Here is a 22,752-nt window from a genome sequence, read left to right as displayed (position 1 = left end):
AAAAAAGCAACTACGAATTTAGAACCCATACAGATATGGTTAATTACCTTCCACACTCTAGCGCTGGATTGACCTTATGCTGCCAAGGCCAGTTTACCTGGAGTGTCAGGATCACAAACTATTAATGTCAGTTTATCAAGTGGCACTTTTTGATTTTTATGCCCTCAACAGAGGGCCCTCCTCTGAACTGGAGCCCATTATTCTTGCACAAATTCGGACAAAAATTCCCATTCCTCCAGGCAAAACTATGTTGCCAGAAAATCTTAGAACCAAGGTTTTCTATTGCAGACCTCTTTCAATGCAATTTGGCCTCAGACACAAAGGTGGAAAGTCTCTAAATGATAAAGTTTGGCTCTCCATAAAAACCTTTGTCTCAAGATGTCCTCAGTAAGTCTGCTCTACATTGTTTTGGTCCCTATGAAATCTCAGGAAAGATCAATTATGTCTTCACCTCATCTGTGAGTACCGAATTCCTTTCATGACTCTCTTATGAAACCATTGGTTCGCATCCAATTTTCTTCTCCTACCCAAGTAGTTTCTCCTCCAGCAGCTTCCTGCCAAAAATACAAGGTTCAACAAATCTTAAATTCAAAGTTCTTTTATAAGCAATTTATATTATCAGAAAAGCTACAGCCCAGGGAACTTTTCTTGGGCTTTGCATCAGATGTTTTCGCTTCCCACCTCATGTATAAAAATTCCATCTCTTCCCTTTAAAGCCAGACCTTTAATGGGTGGGGAGACCCATATGGAGGTAGGGAATGTCATGGCAACCCTTGATCCCAAGTGGTTGCCGGAACTTCTGGGTTAAACCTGGAGGGTCACATTGCATTACATCATGAATGTATAGTCACCCCTCATGTATAATGTCTTCTTCTTGAGCAATCACACTTCTTGAGCCATCACCGTTTCACCATTGCACCCAGAACCTAAGCCTTTCCTACCTACCAGCCAGATCTTCATGGCATATACAGCTCAGCCACTGCTGCACGTGCATCTTAAACTCTACTGCATTCCAGCTTGGTCTCCCTGCTCTCCAACCAATTGCTGAACAAGCACCCCAAGCTTCCACTGCACCCACAGCTTCAGTCTTTGTTTGGTTCTTTGGTTCTCACAACCTCTGCCACTGCTTAGTGTTATCCAGAGTCTTCACAAAACACCTGCATACTCTATTGCTTCTCAGCTGCAACCCCAGTCTCAGCAGCACCCACACCCTCGTTATCTTTGCTCCTGCAATCTTTGCTGCATTCAAAGTCTAATGCTGCATACACACGATCATTTTTCAGCATGAAAAAAAAACGTTGTTTTTCAGCATGTCCAAAAAACAATGTTTTCCCAACTTCATCATTAAAGTGACGTTGCCTACACACCATAGTTTTTAAAAAATGATCTAGCAAAGCGCGGTGACGTACAACGCATACAACGGCACTATAAAAGGGAAGTTCCATTCGCCTTTGGGCTGCTTTAGCTGATTCCATGTTAGTAAAAGACGATTCGCGCTCGCAATACAGCGTGATGAATGTGCTTACTCCATTATGAACGTCTCATAACATTGCTTCTGAGCATACACAGGTTTTTTATGTTGTTTTAGCCCACACACAATCTTTTTTACAACCCAAAAAACGACATAGTTTAAAACGACAATTTTTTTTTGTCGTTTTTCAGAACCTGAAAAATGATGTGTAGCCCACACATGATCATTTTAAATTACGTTTTTGAAAAACAACGTTTTTTTCAGGCCGAAAAATGATCGTGTGTACGCGGCATAAGTCTCTGCTGTGACTTTTTCTGCACTCACAGACTCAAAGCCTCACACCTGCCTCCAGCTTTCTAATGCCATGTGCCTCTCCCTTGCTTCAGCCCCCCATTACTTGGCAACCAATCCTTCTCCACTCAACTGTGAGTACCTGAAGTGTGCCGTGGGGGTCCCTGGTGGAACAACAGCTGTCCCTTAGATTCCACTTGCAGGGAACGCCAGTGCACAGAGGAACAGGGTGCCCATATTGACTTGTGACACAAACATTTTGTGCAGAAAATTTACAGTTACAAATGTTGGTGGTAATGTGACCACATCTTGTCTGGGTCAAGAACAGTCGTGAGATCATGAAGGGGCAGTGTAGGCAATTTTAAACTCCACCGTGATCCATTGATCAGCTTGGTATCACTGTTCATAATCTATGAGTACCTGATGACTTCACTCCTACAGCCACACCCCCCTACAGTTGTAAACACGCACTAGGTGAAACATAACTCCTTCAGCGCCCCCTGTGGTTAACTCCCAAACTGCAACTGTCATTTCCACAATAAACAATGCATTTTAAATACATTTTTTGCTGTGAAAATGACAATGGTCCCAAAAATGTGTCAAAATTGTCCGACGTGTCCGCCATAATGTTGCAGTCACGAAAAAAATTGCTGATCGCTGCCATTAGTAGTAAAAAAAAAAAAAATTAATAAAAATGCAATAAAACTATCCCCTATTTTGTAAACGCTATAACCAAACCAACCGATTTAACGCTTAATGCTAATTTTTTTTTACCAAAAATATGTAGAAGAATACGTATCAGCCTAAACTGAGGAAAAAACTATTTTTTTATATATTTTTGGGGGATATTTTTTATAGCAAAAAGTAAAAAATATTATTTTTTTTTCAAAATTGTCGCTCTATTTTTGTTTATAGCGCAACAAATAAAAACCGCAGAGGTGATCAAATACCACCAAAAAAAGCTCTATTTGTGGGAAAAAAAGGACGCCAATTTTGTTTAGGAGCCACGTCGCACGACCGCGCAATTGTCAGTTAAAGCGACGCAGTGCCGAATCGCAAAAAGGGGCCTGGTCCTTTACCTGCATTTTGGTCCGGGGCTTATGCATTTACAAATTTTTTAAATGAAGCCTGCAGATCATTGCACCAAAAATCAGTGCATCACAGGTGCACGGCTTTTGCAATGTTTTCCCCCAGCCTCAGGTCCATATGTAGATGTGGACTACAGAGAAAGGAGAAGGAATCGCTGGCATGATCTGCATAGTTCCTCTGCTGCAGTGGCAGATGGGACAAGTTTTTCAGACAGAGTGATCACTAGGGATGAGCTGAACACCCCCCCGTTCGGTTCGCACCAGAACCTTCAGGCGGACCGACCGTTCGCGCGAACATTTAGAACCCCATTGACGTCTATGGGACTCGAACATTCAAATTCAAAAGTGCTCATTTTAAAGCCTAATATGCAAGTTATTGTCGTAAAATGTCTTTGAGAACCCGGGTCTTGTCCCAGGGAACATGTATCAATGGAATTTTTTTTTTTTAAACGGTCGTTTTTTCAGGAGCAGTGATTTTAATGATGCTTAAATGAAAAAAAAAAAATTCCTTTAAATATTGTAGCTGCTGGGTGTCTATAGTATGCCTGTGAAAACTTCTTTGAGAACCCGGGTCTTGCCCCAGGGAACATGTATCAATGGATGCTTAAATTAAAAAAAAAATTAAAAATTCCTTTAAATATTGTACCTGCTGGGTGTCTAAAGTATGCCTTTGAAGTGGCACGTGTTTAGAACTAAGAGTGATACCAAAAATAGAGAAGGAATTCCGCGCTGGAAAAATTACACAACAAAACTTAAAAAATGCAAGCCAGCACTGGAGGATAAATTCAAATAGAAATCCCAATAGTGATCAGTAACAATAAAGTGCAGCGCAAAGACATATAAATTAAACAATAGTGATCAAATGTACAAAAATATAACTCTGATAAGAACACAAGAAGTCCATAAAGTGCATCAGTGAAAAAGGTCCAAAAGGTGCTCCAAATAATGTAGTGACTAATTGTGATAAATCTCAAAATCTGTGATCAACAGGAAGGTTCCTCCACCAATAGCTAAAGATGGCCCCTCACCTCAGCCATTCGACCATGGCTAGGTCACAAAACTTTTGAAAAACCTCCAAGGTAAGTATAAGGACGCTTCCAAGCTTTAAAAGGTTAACAGCAGGCAGCAGACGGCTCAGCACTCCCAAAGACCACGGAGAAATATATAAGACAAAAAGGGGACAGACTAGTGCTCTCTGTCTTAAACTGGATTTAATAGGTAAAAATAACAAAATAAACTCACATAATAAAACACTCAGAGCCGAGTGTGAAGCGTGACAGCATAACACGGAGCTCCAGGGCTTCCGAATCTTTACACAGCTCACACGTTGGCGTTGGGTCGGCGAGCGCGGGTGACGTCACGAAGCTCCTCCCCCTCGTACGCGTTCCGTTCCTATGGGCGGAACTTCCTCAGCGTGGGGTGGAGAGGCTAACGTGAGCGTCCCGCAACGTCATAAGTAGTGTGTGGTTGCCATCGCAACACACCACACCAATTACCTGCTATCCTGCGCCATCTAGTGTCTAATTAGCAAAAGGCAACTAGTAAGCTGTAGCCTAATGCACAGGATAAACGGTCCACCTTATTATAGAAGGACCAGCAGTATCAAAAAACTAGATAAATAATTTTGAAAAAATCATTATAAACGTGACGTCAGCCACGATCGCCTCACCATTACAAAAAAGGATACCACTAAAATTAGCAGATAAATCCAGTAAAATTTACAACATATTAAAAACACACATTTTAGAGCATTAGAGATATAGGCATATATTAACAATATATTCAGGGCCAGATACCACTGCCTTTAAATTTCATTACCTTTATATACAGAAATGGGTATGAAAATTAAATTAAAATTGTGTGTGCAGAATCTAGTCATATAAAATGTAAAAGATAAAAATATATGTTAATACCTAATTATTAAGATTAAAAAATGAATAAAAAATTTAATAAAAATACTAAAAATTCCCCAAATACTGAATAATAAAATTTAACGATTAGAAATAAAACAATTAAGATCAAACTCAACATTGAGGCCTAATGGAGCCGAAACCTTGGTTTCATAAATCCAAAATGATTCACGACGGCTCAACTGTCGTATATAATGTCCTCCTCTCCAATGTTTGGTGACCTTTTCTATGCCCCAAAATTTCAGGCCTTTGGGATCTCTACCATGGCATTCCCTAAAATGCTTAGAAACACTATGAGTCCTAATGCCACGTCGGATGTTGTTATATGGTTGGAGAACATATTAGCAACATCCGACGTGGCATTAGAACTCATAGTGTTTCTAAGCATTTTAGGGAATGCCATGGTAGAGATCCCAAAGGCCTGAAATTTTGGGGCATAGAAAAGGTCACCAAACATTGGAGAGGAGGACATTGGAGAGGAGGACATTATATAAGACAGTTGAGCCGTCGTGAATCATTTTGGATTTATGAAACCAAGGTTTTGGCTCTATTAGGCCTCAATGTTGAGTTTGATCTTAATTGTTTTATTTCTAATCGTTAAATTTTATTATTCAGTATTTGGGGAATTTTTAGTATTTTTATTAAATTTTTTATTCATTTTTTAATCTTAATAATTAGGTATTAACATATATTTTTATCTTTTACATTTTATATGACTAGATTCTGCACACACAATTTTAATTTAATTTTCATACCCATTTCTGTATATAAAGGTAATGAAATTTAAAGGCAGTGGTATCTGGCCCTGAATATATTGTTAATATATGCCTATATCTCTAATGCTCTAAAATGTGTGTTTTTAATATGTTGTAAATTTTACTGGATTTATCTGCTAATTTTAGTGGTATCCTTTTTTGTAATGGTGAGGCGATCGTGGCTGACGTCACGTTTATAATGATTTTTTCAAAATTATTTATCTAGTTTTTTGATACTGCTGGTCCTTCTATAATAAGGTGGACCGTTTATCCTGTGCATTAGGCTACAGCTTACTAGTTGCCTTTTGCTAATTAGACACTAGATGGCGCAGGATAGCAGGTAATTGGTGTGGTGTGTTGCGATGGCAACCACACACTACTTATGACGTTGCGGGACACTCACGTTAGCCTCTCCACCCCACGCTGAGGAAGTTCCGCCCATAGGAACGGAGCGCGTACGAGGGGGAGGAGCTTCGTGACGTCACCCGCGCTCGCCGACCCAACGCCAACGTGTGAGCTGTGTAAAGATTCGGAAGCCCTGGAGCTCCGTGTTATGCTGTCACGCTTCACACTCGGCTCTGAGTGTTTTATTATGTGAGTTTATTTTGTTATTTTTACCTATTAAATCCAGTTTAAGACAGAGAGCACTAGTCTGTCCCCTTTTTGTCTTATATATTTCTCCGTGGTCTTTGGGAGTGCTGAGCCGTCTGCTGCCTGCTGTTAACCTTTTAAAGCTTGGAAGCGTCCTTATACTTACCTTGGAGGTTTTTCAAAAGTTTTGTGACCTAGCCATGGTCGAATGGCTGAGGTGAGGGGCCATCTTTAGCTATTGGTGGAGGAACCTTCCTGTTGATCACAGATTTTGAGATTTATCACAATTAGTCACTACATTATTTGGAGCACCTTTTGGACCTTTTTCACTGATGCACTTTATGGACTTCTTGTGTTCTTATCAGAGTTATATTTTTGTACATTTGATCACTATTGTTTAATTTATATGTCTTTGCGCTGCACTTTATTGTTACTGACGTGTTTAGAACTGTCAATGCACAAAATTAGATTACTATAAGTAATTTAAAACTGCTTACGGCTTTAATGTAATGTCTGATCCCTGCAATATGGATGAAAATCATTGAGAAAAATAACACAGACACAAACAGTACACACGCCACGTAGCTTTAGGTGCAAACTACAGAGCACACGTTCAGTACACACCAAGTAGCTTTAGGTGCAAACTACAGAGGACACGGCCAGTACACACCAAGTAGCTTTAGGTGCAAACTACAGAGGACACGTGCAGTACACACCAAGTAGCTTTAGGTGCAAGCTACAGAGGACACGGCCAGTACACACCAAGTAGCTTTAGGTGCAAACTACAGAGCACACGGCCAGTACACACCAAGTAGCTTTAGGTGCAAACTACAGAGCACACGTGCAGTACACACCAAGTAGCTTTAGGTGCAAACTACAGAGCACACGGCCAGTACACACCAAGTAGCTTTAGGTGCAAACTACAGAGCACACGTGCAGTACACACCAAGTAGCTTAAGGTGCAAACTACAGAGGACACATGCATTACACCACGTGAGAATACTGCAGCTAGCACAATCAACTGCCTGCCAGTAAATTAGGAAGAGCTGATCTAGATAAACTATACAGTGTATAAATATATATACAACACCTGGGATGCATATATATCCTCTACACAGTGTAACTTTAACTGACTAGCCTGCCTGCCTGCTCTATCTACCTGCAAAAAAATGACACTATCTCTGTTTCTCTCTGTTCTCTCTTAACCACTGCAACACACTACACAAGGCCGACCTGCAGGCGGCCTTTTATAGTGTGGGGCGTGTACTAAACCCCCTGAGCCATAATTGGCCAAAGCCACCCTGGCTTTGGCCAATTATGGCTCTCCGTTTTTTGCAAGCTGTGATTGGCCAAGCATGCGGGTCATAGTGCATGCTTAGCCAATCATCAGCCAGCAATGCACTGCGATGCCGCAGTGAATTATGGGCTGTAAAACGTAACTCGAATTTGGCGCGAACGGCCCAAAACGTTCATAATTCGACGAACGATCGAACATACGATTTTCGAGTCGAACATGAGGTTCACTCGAATACGAAGCTCATCCCTAGTGATCACACATCTGGATGACACATGTAGGAAGAGCCACACACACCCATGCTAAATCCACATGGGTACAAGCTTCTGATGGAAGAAGCACCCTGCAAATTAGGTAATGGTGAGGGGTTGTGGTGGTTTGGTTTTGGGGATAGTCTATGCAACCATGCTTCATGTTGTATCCTAAATATGGGTGGAACCTAAAGGATGGTCTAAAACATGGGCTTAGCCTTTAATCTTTTACAGAACTACAATAGATGTAAATCTTATTTGTTGTTAATTTGGAGATTTGGTTTAATACTCTTCACATAGTCATTATATTCTGTACTGCTTTACTTAAGCTCCCATGGCTTCTGATATGACGATATGAACTAAACTTTAAAGGACTAGTATAGTATTTTTATACGTATAAAAGAGATCAGTGTCATATGAATAATTGTATATATATTTAATTTTAGATCATATTTTTTTTGGGGGGGTGTAGGAAATAGAGTAGGAAATGGTGAAACTTTCTTTTGGTTTTCTTTTCTCTCTACCCTACTGCGAAGCTCTCTTCTCATTTATTGTCATATAGACACAGCAGTAAGTTTCTCAGTTCTCAATTCCCTGCACAGTTTTCTCCAGAACAGGTGAAGATTTGTCTTCTATTGCTATTCTGCTGACAACGTGACATTTTGGATTTTTTACCACTTTCAGCCCCAGTGACAATGTTTACTAGGACAAATGGATAGGGTAAATCTCCCAATTGAGTCACAGACAGCAATACAAACCCACAGGGATTCTAACTATCCCCTACTCTGTCCAAAAATAAAAACTGTTTTGGCTTTAGACATGTAACACTACCCCCGGAGGAGCTGCTGGTTGTTTTGGGTCTACGCTCTGTGATTAACCCCTTAAAGTGTCTCAAAACCCTCCCTTGACACACCTGGTAGCTTGTGGAGAAGCACAATGTCCTGTTACACTTCAACAAATTATACAAATAAAAGGGGTTACCTTAGATGAAAGGGATCTTGCAATATGAAAGATAGGCTGCACACAGACTTCAAGATAACCAAAGGAATGCTTTAATTAAAGGAGAAACAAAGGAACATGAGTAAAACAGTGACACTCTATTTGCAGATCCCTGCAGTATCAGTAACAGTGTTAAGGTTTAAGTGTGAGCTAAACTACAATGTCAAATAGACCTGTGTGAGCACACAGCAATAGGGTCCCTCTCAACAAAACATGTACATTGAAACAACCTTTTGCCAGCTCTCTTTCTCTCTACAATACCATATAAAGTAATAGAACTGATTACTCGGTCAACGAGCAATGCAATGAATATACAACTCTAAATAGATAACCCTTAGGTACTATAACTAATCAGGATGGCCTGGCGTCCCAGGCCAAACTTCAATACAGTCTCCTGCTAACAGTTTGTGCACTTGTACGTTGGCATGCAGTGGCACGCAAAGAACAATTTGTAATCCAAAAGGGTAATAGTAAACTGTTAAAAGTTTCCTGAATAGTCAAACCGCAAAGATGGATATCAACGACCCACCCTTCCGCAAGACAATCAGTACTTTCAGGCAAGTGCCCATCTCACCCATCCGGTTCAGGCCTGGTTCCTCTACGGCACACCATCCGGTCGGTCAGCAGTCTCCGGTTCTCAGATGGGTTGCAGGGTTACTGGATCTCGTCCGAAGACTCCAGCAGAAGCTCCGTCCCTCCGCCTCAAAGACGCTCCGCCCGGACGTATGTAGGCCTCAATTGCGGCCTACTTCCCGTGGAGACACTCCTGACAGTGTCCTCCTGGGTTGAAGAGGCGGTCCCGAGAGAGCGCGCCAAACTCAATCCCCCAACATTCACTGCGGTACCAGAAAAAAGTGTAAACAGGTGGCTATAACCCAACTCAGCCACTGGAGGGAGCTGAGATCCTTCTCGATCAGCAATGGTAGTCTTTTTGTATCACATCAGAGGGGCGATACCCCACTACAGACACATATCAACACCTTGTTCCTATGCTTAGTTTGTAATAGCATGTGTAGCTAATTGCACTAAGCACAGCTTGCTTCCCCTAGGTCTTATAGTCTTCCTGCAGACAAATACCTCCAGGGCTTGCTTACAATAGGGGTGATCACTGCATCTTTCCATGTGTCTAGGCCTGGTGTCTAGGGAAGACCAAATAGGATTACATCCTCATAGGGCAGAAGCCGATGAGGGAAGGCATAAAACAGGAATTTCCTCAGCATTCCATAGTTTCACCAGCATGCACAGCAGGCTCCCCAGGTTTACTAATTGGTTAGACTATCAAAACCCATAACCCAGAACATATAGTATCTCTCTAACACACCCAGTCCCCTTAGGGGGACACTTCTGTTGAGGTACAGTTAGGCTGAGTACAGCCCACTACTAAATACATAATTCACAAAAACACAAAAAGGAATTTAGTCAAATTGAATAAAATGTAGTACTATTAGTTTCACATGCAGTGTTTGCTCTTCATTGCAATGCTACATGCTAGTTGTGCATTACTGTATATTCTGACAATGTAACTTTTATATTGCTGAAATTCTCACAGCAGTTTTTATAACATATCTAAACACACAATGTATATTTTAGATATTGCAGGTGGCTGTATTAGTTTATCCTAACATTTAAAAGCAATTATTTAAAAATATGAAAGCAGTATTAAGTGAGCCTTGCAAATACTAAAAAAAATCTGTTCTTTCCCTTTAAAATTTGTTTTGCATAATAGCGTAGTATATATAATTGGGAAATCACAGAAATTTCTTTAGGGATGGGTGTTTGCCAGAGAGTTTTAGTGCACACCCATAACACTAAATTATTCCTATTTCATCTACGGTATTAGCATTCGTCTTCAGAACTTGATGGAAGCAGATTCAATCACCACCAAGAAATAACAATCTCTTAGCTTCCATTTGCCAACATTATGCAATTAAACTAAATTCTAATTGCAATTTGATTTAAGCCAGTGTCCAATTAAATGTAAAACAAGATATATGTTGTGAATAAAGTGATCGTATTTGAAAAGCTTTTTTCCTGGAAGATGACTTGAGGAATATGTCTTGCAATGCTGTATAATGAAATGGTTTGTCTGCATTAAGATAATAACATGTTTTCTCTTTTAGAAATAAAAACCCATATTTACCAGCACTAAAATTAGAAGTAATATTGCTATATTAGGAAACATTGAATCGTACTGGTTATTGTGGACCTACTGATAATGACAGTCAGATCAATGCTGCTTAACTGCTTAAAGTGAGGCCTATTTTTTTTCCCATGCGGGTAAAGCAACAGGTTCATTTACCCCCCCCCCCCCCCTGTTCTTCCAAGCAGTACATAATCATGAGCAGATGCACATGCACAAACAAAGTACAGTATCATTTTAACTTTGGTCACACATGACCATTTACATTTACTCTAATTTTTGGAGGTCTGTTGGTTTGAATCTGTTCCCATAGTCTTCAATGAGAACTAATGTGTATCTCCAAAGAGTGCTTTCAAGGGTTTAAATTTGGTCATAGGTGTAGGTAGTTTGGTTATTAGGAAAAATAACTCTGGGACTTATGTGTCTGCCAGCTCATGTCAAGGTTGTACAGTTGTTCGTTTGCAATTCTCAGTGACCATTTTATCTTTGTGCCAATGAAAATAATAAGAACTGGTAAAACGATATAATGGCTGAAATTATTTGAAGCATCAAATTATATTAAAATGCTGTTACCTAGCTGAGAACAATTTGTATCAAAAAAGGCTTCGTCTTTAGTGTGGAACTTTGGCAAATTGCATCTCAAAAGCCAATGTGATTACAACAGCATGTATCAAGTAAGCCTACATCCTGTGTGCTTCTGAATCACTAGGCACTGTCCCAAAAAAGCGGGTTATTGAGATGGTGTTTGCCATCTGCCTCTGGTATACATAAGCCAAATTGGAACTGAAGCATGTATCTTTTTCCTGTGCCTTAAAGAACCTGATAAAAAATAATTAGTATCACTTACCTTGTGTTTACCAAATTAATTTGCATGCTTATACAAATTGACAGCCACCTGATACAATCACCTGGAAGGGCAGCAAACCTCAAACTCTCTAAGATTATGCTCTCTTAGTGTTTTTTTTTACCCCTACTTGTAAGAACAGGATAGGACAAGTCAACATTTAATTTAACATTTGGTACCAACCACCCCCCCCACACACACACACACATACACACACACACGCACACCCTAAGCAACATAGCTCCATCCCTCAAGCTATTTACTTGTCTTTGTATCTTCGTAGTTCTACTTTGGATTTCTCTGCTGTTTACGGCCTGTCCAATTAAATAGTTTTTTTTTTCTGCTGGCCATGCCTCTGCAAATTAATCCCCACTGACTTAAGACTTGAATAATGCCTTGTATTCTGTCTGTATATCCTGGGTGTTTTCCCTTAAACTGAAAATAATTTTGCCAGACATGCTGTAAAGAGTGGAGAAGGCTGTGGCAGTTTCACTTTAGAACAGTGGGTGTGTGTTAGCAAAGGTTTAGAAGTAGGTAAAAGAGAAAGTTGGTGGTATATTAAAAAAAAAAAAAAAAACGTGATTAAGGTCACAGCATTTCATATTAAAATAGCTCATGGTGATACAAAAAGGGGAAAAAATAACAGACCCTCCACTCTAATGCTGTAAAATGAAGCAGTTTCCATACAAACTTCTATTTAAGAGAGACTATTGGAAAATTAACAACTTCTGTTTTTATCTCTCTTTAGAAAACTCTTTAATTCTCTGTGGCTGCAGTGTCATCGGAGCATGCTGTATTAAATTATGTATTTTGTAAACTAAAGGTTTTATTTAAATAGTACACATTAGTGTAAAAACGTGTAAACTTTAAGTAAGAATAAATATAATTAACTCATAAACCACCTTATGGTAGCCTTTCAAGACAGCTACAGTATTGTCTTCTTAAAATACCTGTAGAAGGTAAACATGTATGGTCATCTTCAACACAGATCCAAAAACAAGGATTTCATTTTAGAACAGTGGTTAGAGCTGCTTAAATAATTAACTTAGGCCTTGGTGGCCAACTGTGCCTAGATACAACATTTCAATTTATAGAGCCTTTCATCTCAACTAAATAAAGCTCCCACAGGATTTGTTGTCCATCATTGATGCAAGGTAGGGGAAGCATAGCTTATATTTATTTGTAAAAATTTTGCCTGGTATTTTATCTGTTTATAAAGGATTATTACAAAAAGTTAGGTTGCTATGAAAGGTAAAAATAATAAATATACAATCATAAAAGGGCAAAAAAAAACTTGCACAATGTGGTTTAAAAGGGTAAACATGTCACCTTAAAGAAAAGTGCTACCCTGACTTTCTTCTAAATGGCCTTTGCCAGGCTGAGGAAGGTGTGAATCAGCCATGAGAAGTTCAACAAAAAATGTGCTTAAATTCACAAAATCTATCCGCAAAATATATTTGGTATCTTATTTTCATTTTTGTTTAGACATGGTACAAATTAGTAGAATCTTGCCCACAGCAGCTCCAGAAATATAAAAATTGTCAGAACTAATAACTTCCACAAAAACTGTGAAATACCAAAAACCTTTTAAATACCAATACCTTCCATAGTTAATGAATTGTAGAGGCTGTTCATTTCGCAAAGTGAACGTTGCTTGAGCTTAGCAAATGGGTTGAATGTGTGTTCACTTCATCCAACATCATCCAATCAACCAATTTGCTAGCAAACATACAGTATTTTTTTTTAATTTCCATTGCATGTTATTGGGTATTTAAAGTAATAACAACAACACTTCACTTTTAGGTACACACAGCTTGCTTTAAAAGAGAAAAAGAAAAAAGGATGCTGTAAAGAGAGGTGTGAGTGTGGGGAAATGTAGAGATCTCTGTTCTCTGGTGGTGTGCACTGCCCCAGTATCATGCCCCAAGCCAGAACAGCATGAAGTTCCTGGCAGAAGGTGTGACCTTGAAGTAGAAAGTTCTTATAGAAGAACCAAGGCATCCAAATTTGAAAGTGCTTCTCAGATTCACGTCTTTGCCAGGTTTTAAAAGTAAATTGAGTAAATGAGTAAACTGCAGGTTTATCCACAAAAGATTTTAATGGCGGTTTTATTTGCAGACCAGAAGTCCTGTAGCCTATTGCAGTACCATACAATGTGTAGAAGATTGCCTTTTGACATTGCCAACAGAGAGAAGATACCTGAGGATATATTTTATGTATTAGTTGTGTATTTGTTATGAGGTTTTCTACCATCATGTTAGGATCTTATTTCCATTCTCCTGGCATGTATTTGCCAATGAGAGTTTGTCTGTGAAAAGAAGTAGCCTATATTTTGGGCCTGGGTGAATGTGATATCAGATCTGATATCAGATCTGCCTCCCATTTCAATAAAAAAGTTTAGGATCATGAGTGTGTAACCTACAGATTAGAATTAAATATAATAAAGATAATACATTTCGTATAGTAACTTTGTTTTAACCGCTTCAGCCCTGAACCATTTTGGTGGTTAAAGACTGGGCCACTTTTTGCAATTCGGCACTGCGTCGCATTAACTGACAATTGCGCGGCCGTGCGGTGTGGTTCCCAAATAAAATTGACGTCCTTTTTTTCCCACAATCAGAGCTTTCTTTTGGTTGTATTTAATCACCTCTGCGATTTTTTTTTGCACTGTATACAAAAAAAGAGCGACATAAAACCATTTTTTCCCACAGTTTAGGCCGATACGTATTCTACATATTTTTGGTAAAAAAAATCGCAATAAGCGTTTATTGATTGGTTTGAGCAAAAGTTATAGCTTCTACAAAATAGGGGACTGTTTTATGACATTTTTATTAATACATTTTTTTTACTAGTTATGGCAGCGATCAGCGATTTTTATCGTGACTGCGACATTATGGTGGACACATCGGACACTTTTGACACCATTTTGGGATCATTATCATTTTTACAGCGATCAGTGCTATACAAATGCACTGATTACTGTAAAAATTACACTGGTAGGCAAGGGGTTAACAACTAGATTCTTACTGTAAGGGGGCGTGGCAACACTTGACACGTCACTGATGACCGTTCCCGATCAGTGACAGTGTCACTAGGCAGAATAGCGGAATGCCTTGTTTACAAAGGCATTCCCCTGTTCTGCTCTTGCCGACCGCAATCGCGGGACTCTCAGGACCTGTGGCCGCACTCACGAGGCACGCGACGGGCGTGTGCGCCTGCTGGGCGGCAGATTCAAATGAACGTACCTGTACGCCAATCTGCCTGCCTGTGCCATTCTGTCAGCGTAAATAGGCATGCGGCGATCGGCAAGTGGTTAACATAGTGTTTATATGGTGCCACATTGGAAGAAGTGGGGGAAATCTTCCTATGGGAAAAAAGACAGCAATAAAAAGCTGACTGAGATTCTTATACTTTTTCACTCTGTTAAGACAAAAGCTTTTTTGGTGCTCTTGGTGCTTTCGGGGAGTGGGGGGGTTATCCAAAAAAGGCATAGATGTCAATGAAAATCCAACAAATGCACTAATGCTTACTCATTATCCCAAATAAAAATATTGGCTGGAGTTTGGAGCTAGTTAAATTCTTTTACCTACAAATCTAGTTAGTGGAATGGCTTAACCATGCTTAGGGTTGTGAAATGACTTCTTCTCAAGCATGTGTAACATCTAGAAAGATATATATGGTATTTGGCTTTATAATACCTGATTATGTATTCAACAGCACAGAGTTTATATTTCACTTCATGAGGGCAGGGTCAATTACATGCTATAGAATGTTACCGCTTTGTTTGAAAACAAGCCACTCAAGGAAAGTTAGAGTAGAAGAGAACTTTCCATCATGTTTTTATTTTTGTGGAGAGCCAATTACATTACAGAACCAGGCTTTACACATTGGAACAAGGATTTTAAATTGAATTCTAAGGGAGCAGATAAAGTGCTGAAGAAATAGGCAGTGGAAGGGTGAGGGGGCTGTTATCTGAAGGCTGGTATATATGAAAAGGAATACAGATGAAGCATCTAAAATACATTGGAGTTTGACAGCTGGGAGAAAACTGTTTAGAAGGAGTTATGTTTTTAGCGAGACGAAAAGCACATTCAAGAATTGCTTTTTAGGTGAAGAAGTTGAATGTAAACGGAGCTTGGATGTGAGAAATGAAGAAAAGGGCATTGTGAAAGATGACTCAGCAGAAAACAAACTAGTGGAGGATTTCACACTAGGGAGGTATGAGGTGAGGGGGTCACTACTTGAAGGATGGAATGAGAAAAGTTTATACTACATGGAGTCCTTTAGATTAAAACAGCACAGTATGAGAGAAACTCTGCTGACAGCTGATGGTAAGAACTACAATATGTGGCCAGCTTGAGAACACTAGATACACTGTGCTACTTTCCTACTATATTTTTGCATAGTTTCTAAATGCATTGCAATTTGATTCTATATTTTATTTGCACACGAGAAGAACATGCAACATGTGTATTTTGAATGGCTTTTTAAATATGTTTTTTCAGCCATAGGTTTTGAAGTTAAAATTGGACTAAAACATGTTATATATTCCTTATTGGCCACAAAATATATAAATCCACATTAAATGCATCAAATGCATTTGCAATTTCGAACCCATTTTTTCATTTGTAAACATAGTGGTGACATAATTACTGTGCAACACATAGCCTTTGCAAAGGTCAGAGCTGTGGGAGGGATCCACCAGGTCCATTCACTACAGGTTGCCTGCAGAATAATGGGGGAGGGGGTGGATACAAGACCAGTCATTCAGAACAAGTAGAGAGCTGCAGCAGTGACTGGTCTTTATTACAGGAAACTCCTGCATAGAGGCAAAGCTTCATGCTGGTTTATTGAACATATGTGGAAGAAACACACAAAGCACACACAGATTAAAGTAAGAATTTATATACCTCTTGTATTTAGTTAATATTTACTTTGTTTGGAGTTTGGTTTACGTTTAAATTTAAAAAACAATATTGGCTGGTCGGAGGAGTATTAGAGGTTGTAATTGAATAGGTACATTAAAGCTTGGGTACACTGGAGATTGTAAGATTCACTGTTTGTTCATAATCCAAGTACTTTGGAATATGTTAGTTATGCAACTTGAATAATCTCTTGTACTTTTGTAGAAATAAATAATGGAACTAAGAACGATGCCAAAGGGTAAATACTCTTCATTATATGTGTCACCTAAAATTAAATCATGTTAATAACTTTATTATTGCAGAATGGTTATTCTTAGTGAAAACTGGTCTAGAGATGCCTGAACGATTTCTTTACAAAAAAAGAAACAAAATTACTTTCTGTTTTGTATTAGCATCCACATTTTTGTAATAATTATGAGATACAGTTTAGCTTTTGTTTTTTTAGAAAGGGTAGACTATGTACCACCTTTTCTCTATTTCCAGAAGAACTGGTGTTGAGAGATGCCTTATGCTGAGTATATTAAGATAATCTATTGTATGTCACTACATAAACAGTAATTATTTAATGTGTTCTAAGAAGGTGTTAATTCGGTTCAGACAAGGGACCAGTAATAAACATTTGAGAAAGCTCTGTGGATTTGTTTGACGTCTAAATGTATAGTTGTCTTTACTATTCAAACTGTCATTTAATTAAACAGAAAAATTGACAAATATCTGACTCTGAGATCATAACACCTAAGTTAATTGAATTACACCTAATATGCATATGAGACCCCCCTGTTATTTATTTGTGACAGTTCCCTAAAAGCATTTAGTACATGTATAGCTTTCTGTAGTACTGTAATAACCAAGACGCATAAGCTTTGGTGTCATAAATGGTCCATTTAAAGTCTACTGCACCAACATGTTCTGTAGTGGTGCAGAAAAATTCAGCGCAACCTGTGAACTGACTTTAGGATGAAGGAAAAAAAAACTGGGACAGCCGCACTCCAAAAAAACTCCTCCTTTAATTAAAAATCACAAAATACATGCCACAGCAAAAAACAGCACAACAAAAGAAAAGCTGACGTTTCGCACTATGCCTTAGTGCTTCTTCATAGCTATGAAGAAGCACTAAGGCATAGTGCGAAACGTCAGCTTTTCTTTTGTTGTGCTGTTTTTTGCTGTGGCATGTATTTTGTGATTTTTAATTAAAGGAGGAGTTTTTTTGGAGTGCGGCTGTCCCAGTTTTTTTTCCTTCATCCTAACCTGCATTTTGATTGCACTGCCTGCACCCTTGGCTCGGACCACAGGAATCAGATTACCTGGTTCTCTTTGAGCGGTTACCCACTCTCTCATTTCATTGTGAACTGACTTTGTTTGGGGTCAAGGTTGCCAACTTTCAGTAAATTTACAAATAGTTTGTAACATCTGAACTTATTGCATCTGTCCATGAATGTCCATTATGGACATGTAGGCTGCATGTCCGTAACTGACATTTATGGACAGATGAAACAATTATGGATTTTACAAACTGTTCGTAAATTTACTGAAAGTTGGCAACCCTGTTTGGGGTGAATAAGAAAGATGGCAGCACTTCTCCCAGAAACACAACCGGACGCTAGGTCTTCGATTTTCTATAGGCGCTGAGATCATATACATTTGTAATGAGTCTATGATCAGGGAAGAGTGTTTTATTTTATATTCTCCTGTAAGCATCATCTGTAAGTTTTTGTTTTAAATATCTTCAACAAAACCTAGAATTGCATTTTTATATGTATGGAGCTGCAAACTTTAGAACAGTGGTTCAGCTGGGAACATTGAACCGTAAATTATTAAGTGTCCTCTTTGGTGTTTATTTTATTTATCCTTTATCATTTAAAAGCTTTACTCTAATCATTGATGGTTTTTCTTAATTTACAGTGTAACAAAGCAAGACAAAACACTTTTTTTTCTCCAGAATATGACTTTTTCAGGTGAAGTCTGAGCACAACAAAAAGCTGGAGTGATGAGAAATTTCTATACACAATGCAAAAATATTCAGATCTAGGATGCTGTATCCAGGACTGCATGTACTATGTAAATGAAATATTACAATTTGTGTTATTTTGCTGAGTAAATAGGAGTGCATGGTAGAAGTAAATGAATCTTATCAATGGATAGATTCATAGTTCTTTCCTAATAAAAAAAATATATTCATACTGACTGGGTCCATGTTAAAAAAAAAAGACAGCACCTGAGCTTCTTTATATAGCACTGGCCAATATAAAAACCAGCATAAGATGCATAGTGCTTCATCCTGACTCTCAGTTAAGTATTCAAATGAATTATTTTACAAATGTTATTAGTCCATACATTTTAGACATTACCAAGCACTTAATTCTTATTTGCTCAGTTCAAGTTATGGTATTACCTAGACCTTGCACTTAGATTTTAGATTTTTTTTCAACTAAATTGTTTTGCATTAAGTCTATTTCTAAAGTTTGTCTTACTAGTGGTTTCCTCCATCACAGAGACGAAGCAACAACCAGCCAGTGTACTTATCCTTTTTCATCTTCTGATAGGTGATCAAGCTAACGTTTGAAGAGTTTGAACTGGAAAGAGGGTATGATACTCTTACAGTAGGAGATGGTGGAAATGTTGAGGATCAGAAGTCTGTACTTTATGTGTAAGTGCATTCATTTTCATTATAATTATATATTTTGAAAAAAGGTTTATTATACGGGATGTTGAAATAAGCTTGGATTCCCACTTGTAAAACTGCTATTCATCTATATGTACATCTATGTATTCAGTCCTTAAAAATTACTGGGAATAATTAGAAAAATACATTTCTATTCAATGTTTTTACTATTCTGTTTTTCTTGGGCCTAAGGCATACTTTCCACCTGTCACACTGTGAGTATTGCTTAAAGCTGAGCTTCGGGCAAATATAAAAATAAAACATCTTGTAGTCCTGTATTGCACAGAGGCACTCACTCTTGGAGAAGGTGGGCAGGCACTAAGAGACTCAGAATCTGGTACAGTCTTCATACACTTAAAAGAAGCTAACTGAGCATAGTGGTGTCCGCATTAGTGATCTGCTGCTCCTTATTATCCTGTCAGTATTCTGGGGTTATGTTCGTAACCAAGCTGTGTTATCTATGTTATATGTTATGATGTATATAAATGGTAAATGTAGTTGCTTTTGTGGAGTTAGTGTGGCTTCACATATCCCCAGTGTGGTCCCACTGCTCTTTGGGCAAAGTGCAGCTTACGCGTGGTTTTCGTGCTGGTTAGCTGTTCCTTTGCATAAACGTCTATGATGTCCTGTGGTTTTGGTGCAGTTTTAATAAAGTGCATCATGCGGGAAATTTAGTGTGCTTCTGAAACTGCAGCAAAACTGTGGGTCCTCATGGAAGTCTATGGAAAAGCGCAGCTAACCTGTACAAAAAAAAAGAAAGTGTGATCTGCCAATAAGGTATGCATAAAATAGTTGTCAATGTATCTTCAGTAGGCAACAGCCTTTTGATGATATTTTGTTTAAGGCTTCCAGTTAGATAGGCAACATTGGACATGCTTCTCTAACTCAGTACTATGTAGTAGAAAGTTTTGGGGAAGCAAACTCATGCTTTTAAGGACTGACCCTAATAGAAAGTTGGACTTTGTTGAAGTATAGTCACCCTTGTTTATGTTAAGTTTGGTTTCCATGCATCCACCAATCAGTTTTAAGCCTGCACAGTTAAATGACAGCTGAATCGGATTACTACTTCTGTCTTAAAGCAAACCTAAAAGCCATGTACAGGTTTAAATGTGGAAGCTTTGTCCAAAAGCAGGGACAATGAAAGAAAGTCAGAAAATCAACTTCTGCACACATTTCGAGTCCTTGTTCCACTTTGTTATTATTGGCCACGTTATTGTTATTGATAGTGACACATCACCAGCAGCAGAATCTCCAAAGGTGAGGATCTACTTTCCCCAACAGACTTAAGCGCTTAAGCTTGATCAGAACCCTGCAAGATTCCTCTTGCTATTGAACAAGGGACATCTCTCTGGTTCAAAGTAAATAAGAGGTAATCTCCCAAACAAGACAGAGATAGCAACTGGTTCTAATACTTTCCAATACTACTGAGAAAAAAAATATTCTTTTGTGCCTCCACTTGGGAGATGAATGATTTCCCCATATTTCCAGTGGTCACTGGCACATGAAGAAAGGAAAAATCTCCCCAAAGGGGACACAGGTTGCAATAAAAACCTAAAAGGATTTAACCCTTTCTCACTCTAACCAAAAAAAGTGTTGGCTGAAATATCACTTATAAATTATCTGTAGATCTGGTGACACTTACATATATACTTGAAAAACATACTAGTAATTATTGAAGCAAGTTGCATTTTACTGTCCCAGATTCTTTAATAAATGTTATGAAGTAGTAAACAAAGAGCAGGAATGATTGGTAAACAAAATGTGTTCATATACAAAGCTAATAGACCAGATATAAGGTAGCGTTATGTGATTTCCTAATGTAGGTTGCGACTTGCTAGTTAACAGAGGTAAATAGGTAGACTGTTATAGTAAATGCTCATTATTTCTCTTTCTCTTTTGTTCTCTTTTTCTTTTACCACTATGATAAAATGATTTTATAAAATTGTTAACAAAAAAAAATCCTATTTCCAAGATCCTCTAGTAATGTTGCATAATGGCAGTTGTAACCAGAGTAATGCTCTGCCCCCTTCACCTCCCTATTGGCACTAAACTGGCTGGGGTGCCTCATTGACCATTAGGGAAGAGAGCTTAAAAAAACTTAAACAAGTATGCCATGCTTGGACTAGGGTCAAGTTAATATACGGGTTTAACTTCATACATCACCCTTGAACCCAAAGATATACAAAACACTATTAGATGATTCATCAGTTGCTACTACAAGCTAAAAATGACAGTTTTAGGTGTCAGATTAATTATTTTGCACTAAGGACATAACAGAACAAGAGTCAAGATTGTATATAAAAATATAGCACATGGGTGGAAGACAGAAAGCTAACCATCCAAAATGTTCTGAGCAGAGCTTTTTGCATGCACACAGCCAAACTCTCACTCATGTATTAATAATGAACAGGTAGGGATTTTCTTTAGTCATTGCTCCAGATCTTAATTGCCTTTTACGTGTTTTATAACAGTCTGACAGGAGCCAGTGTTCCAGATCTTATAGTGAGCTCCAATCACCAGATGTGGCTTCTCTTCAGGACGGATTCTTCTGGAAGTAACTTGGGATTTAAAGCATCTTATGAAGGTGAGCCTGCCTGAATAGGATTGCTGTGTGTACACAGATGTTTCACCATATGCTTCATTCGTTCACCATAATAATCAGTGAAAAGAGCAGAAATGGCCTACCTTCTGAGCAATTGTGTGAATTTCATTAAAACCAATTGTATTTCATATAACTTTAATTAATGCCTTTGTATTCAGTAAATGGACCATGGTGCTGATATCAACCAATCAGACTTAGGTACATCAGTAAGGTCCAAAACTGTCTCCACAGATCGGGCACTTTCAGTAGTATAGTAAACCTCTACCACTGTGCAAAAAAGATCAAATATAGTTCAGTTACAGTAGTTACATAGAAATGGTTTTAAACATACTAGTATTTTCTAAATAAGAAACAGAGCAATTGAAAAATAGATATCCATATTACTTATTCACATGGGTGACCTGTACTTCAAATATATTATTTGTGTAGTTTAAATGATTAAGCCTTGACCTTGGTATGTATGCATGTGAGATATGGACCTTAGATTGTAAGCTTTTTAAAGGCAGAGACTAATGTGAAGGTAAAGCATGTAAAGTAATATTTAAATTGTAAGCGCTATATAAATATCTGAAATAAGTAAACAAAAAATAAATCTAGATTTCAGAAAATGGGAATAGGAAGTGTGAATTGGAACGCTATATTTTATAGGCAGATAAATAAGAATACAGTACGTGAAGTACACAGATACCCAATTAAATAGTATCTACATTTCTGTGCTTGCTCTAGTCTAGAGGACAAATAGGAAAAAAAGAAAGATTCCGTCCAGACAGCCAACAGTTCACATTCTCAGAGTTACAGTTACAGTGCAAAGCTCAGCAACCAATAACTACTAACTACTTCCTAACTATCGTATTATTGTGTGTCTACAGTATGGAAAGAAGAATTCAATTGCTTGTTGTAGGCTTTAGTTATTTGACATAACCCACAGA

At 38.3% G+C, this 22,752-nt stretch overlaps 1 protein-coding gene across 1 annotated transcript in view; it reads left to right on the top strand.

The window, feature by feature from the left end:
• The window catches only part of CSMD2 (CUB and Sushi multiple domains 2), a 1,186,454-nt gene that overhangs the window by 785,502 nt on the left and 378,200 nt on the right, over positions 1 to 22,752 (top strand). Inside the window, exons 11-12 of the mRNA XM_040337101.1 lie at positions 19,103 to 19,206; positions 21,693 to 21,805. Of these exons, the coding sequence (XP_040193035.1) occupies positions 19,103 to 19,206; positions 21,693 to 21,805 (217 nt within the window). The remainder of the gene's footprint in view (positions 1 to 19,102; positions 19,207 to 21,692; positions 21,806 to 22,752) is intronic.

This window comes from Rana temporaria, chromosome 2, assembly GCF_905171775.1.
Source record: "Rana temporaria chromosome 2, aRanTem1.1, whole genome shotgun sequence".
NCBI lineage: Eukaryota > Metazoa > Chordata > Amphibia > Anura > Ranidae > Rana > Rana temporaria.
The sequence above is the reverse complement of the archived record's forward strand: the minus strand, read 5'-3'. Positions and strand labels throughout refer to the sequence as shown.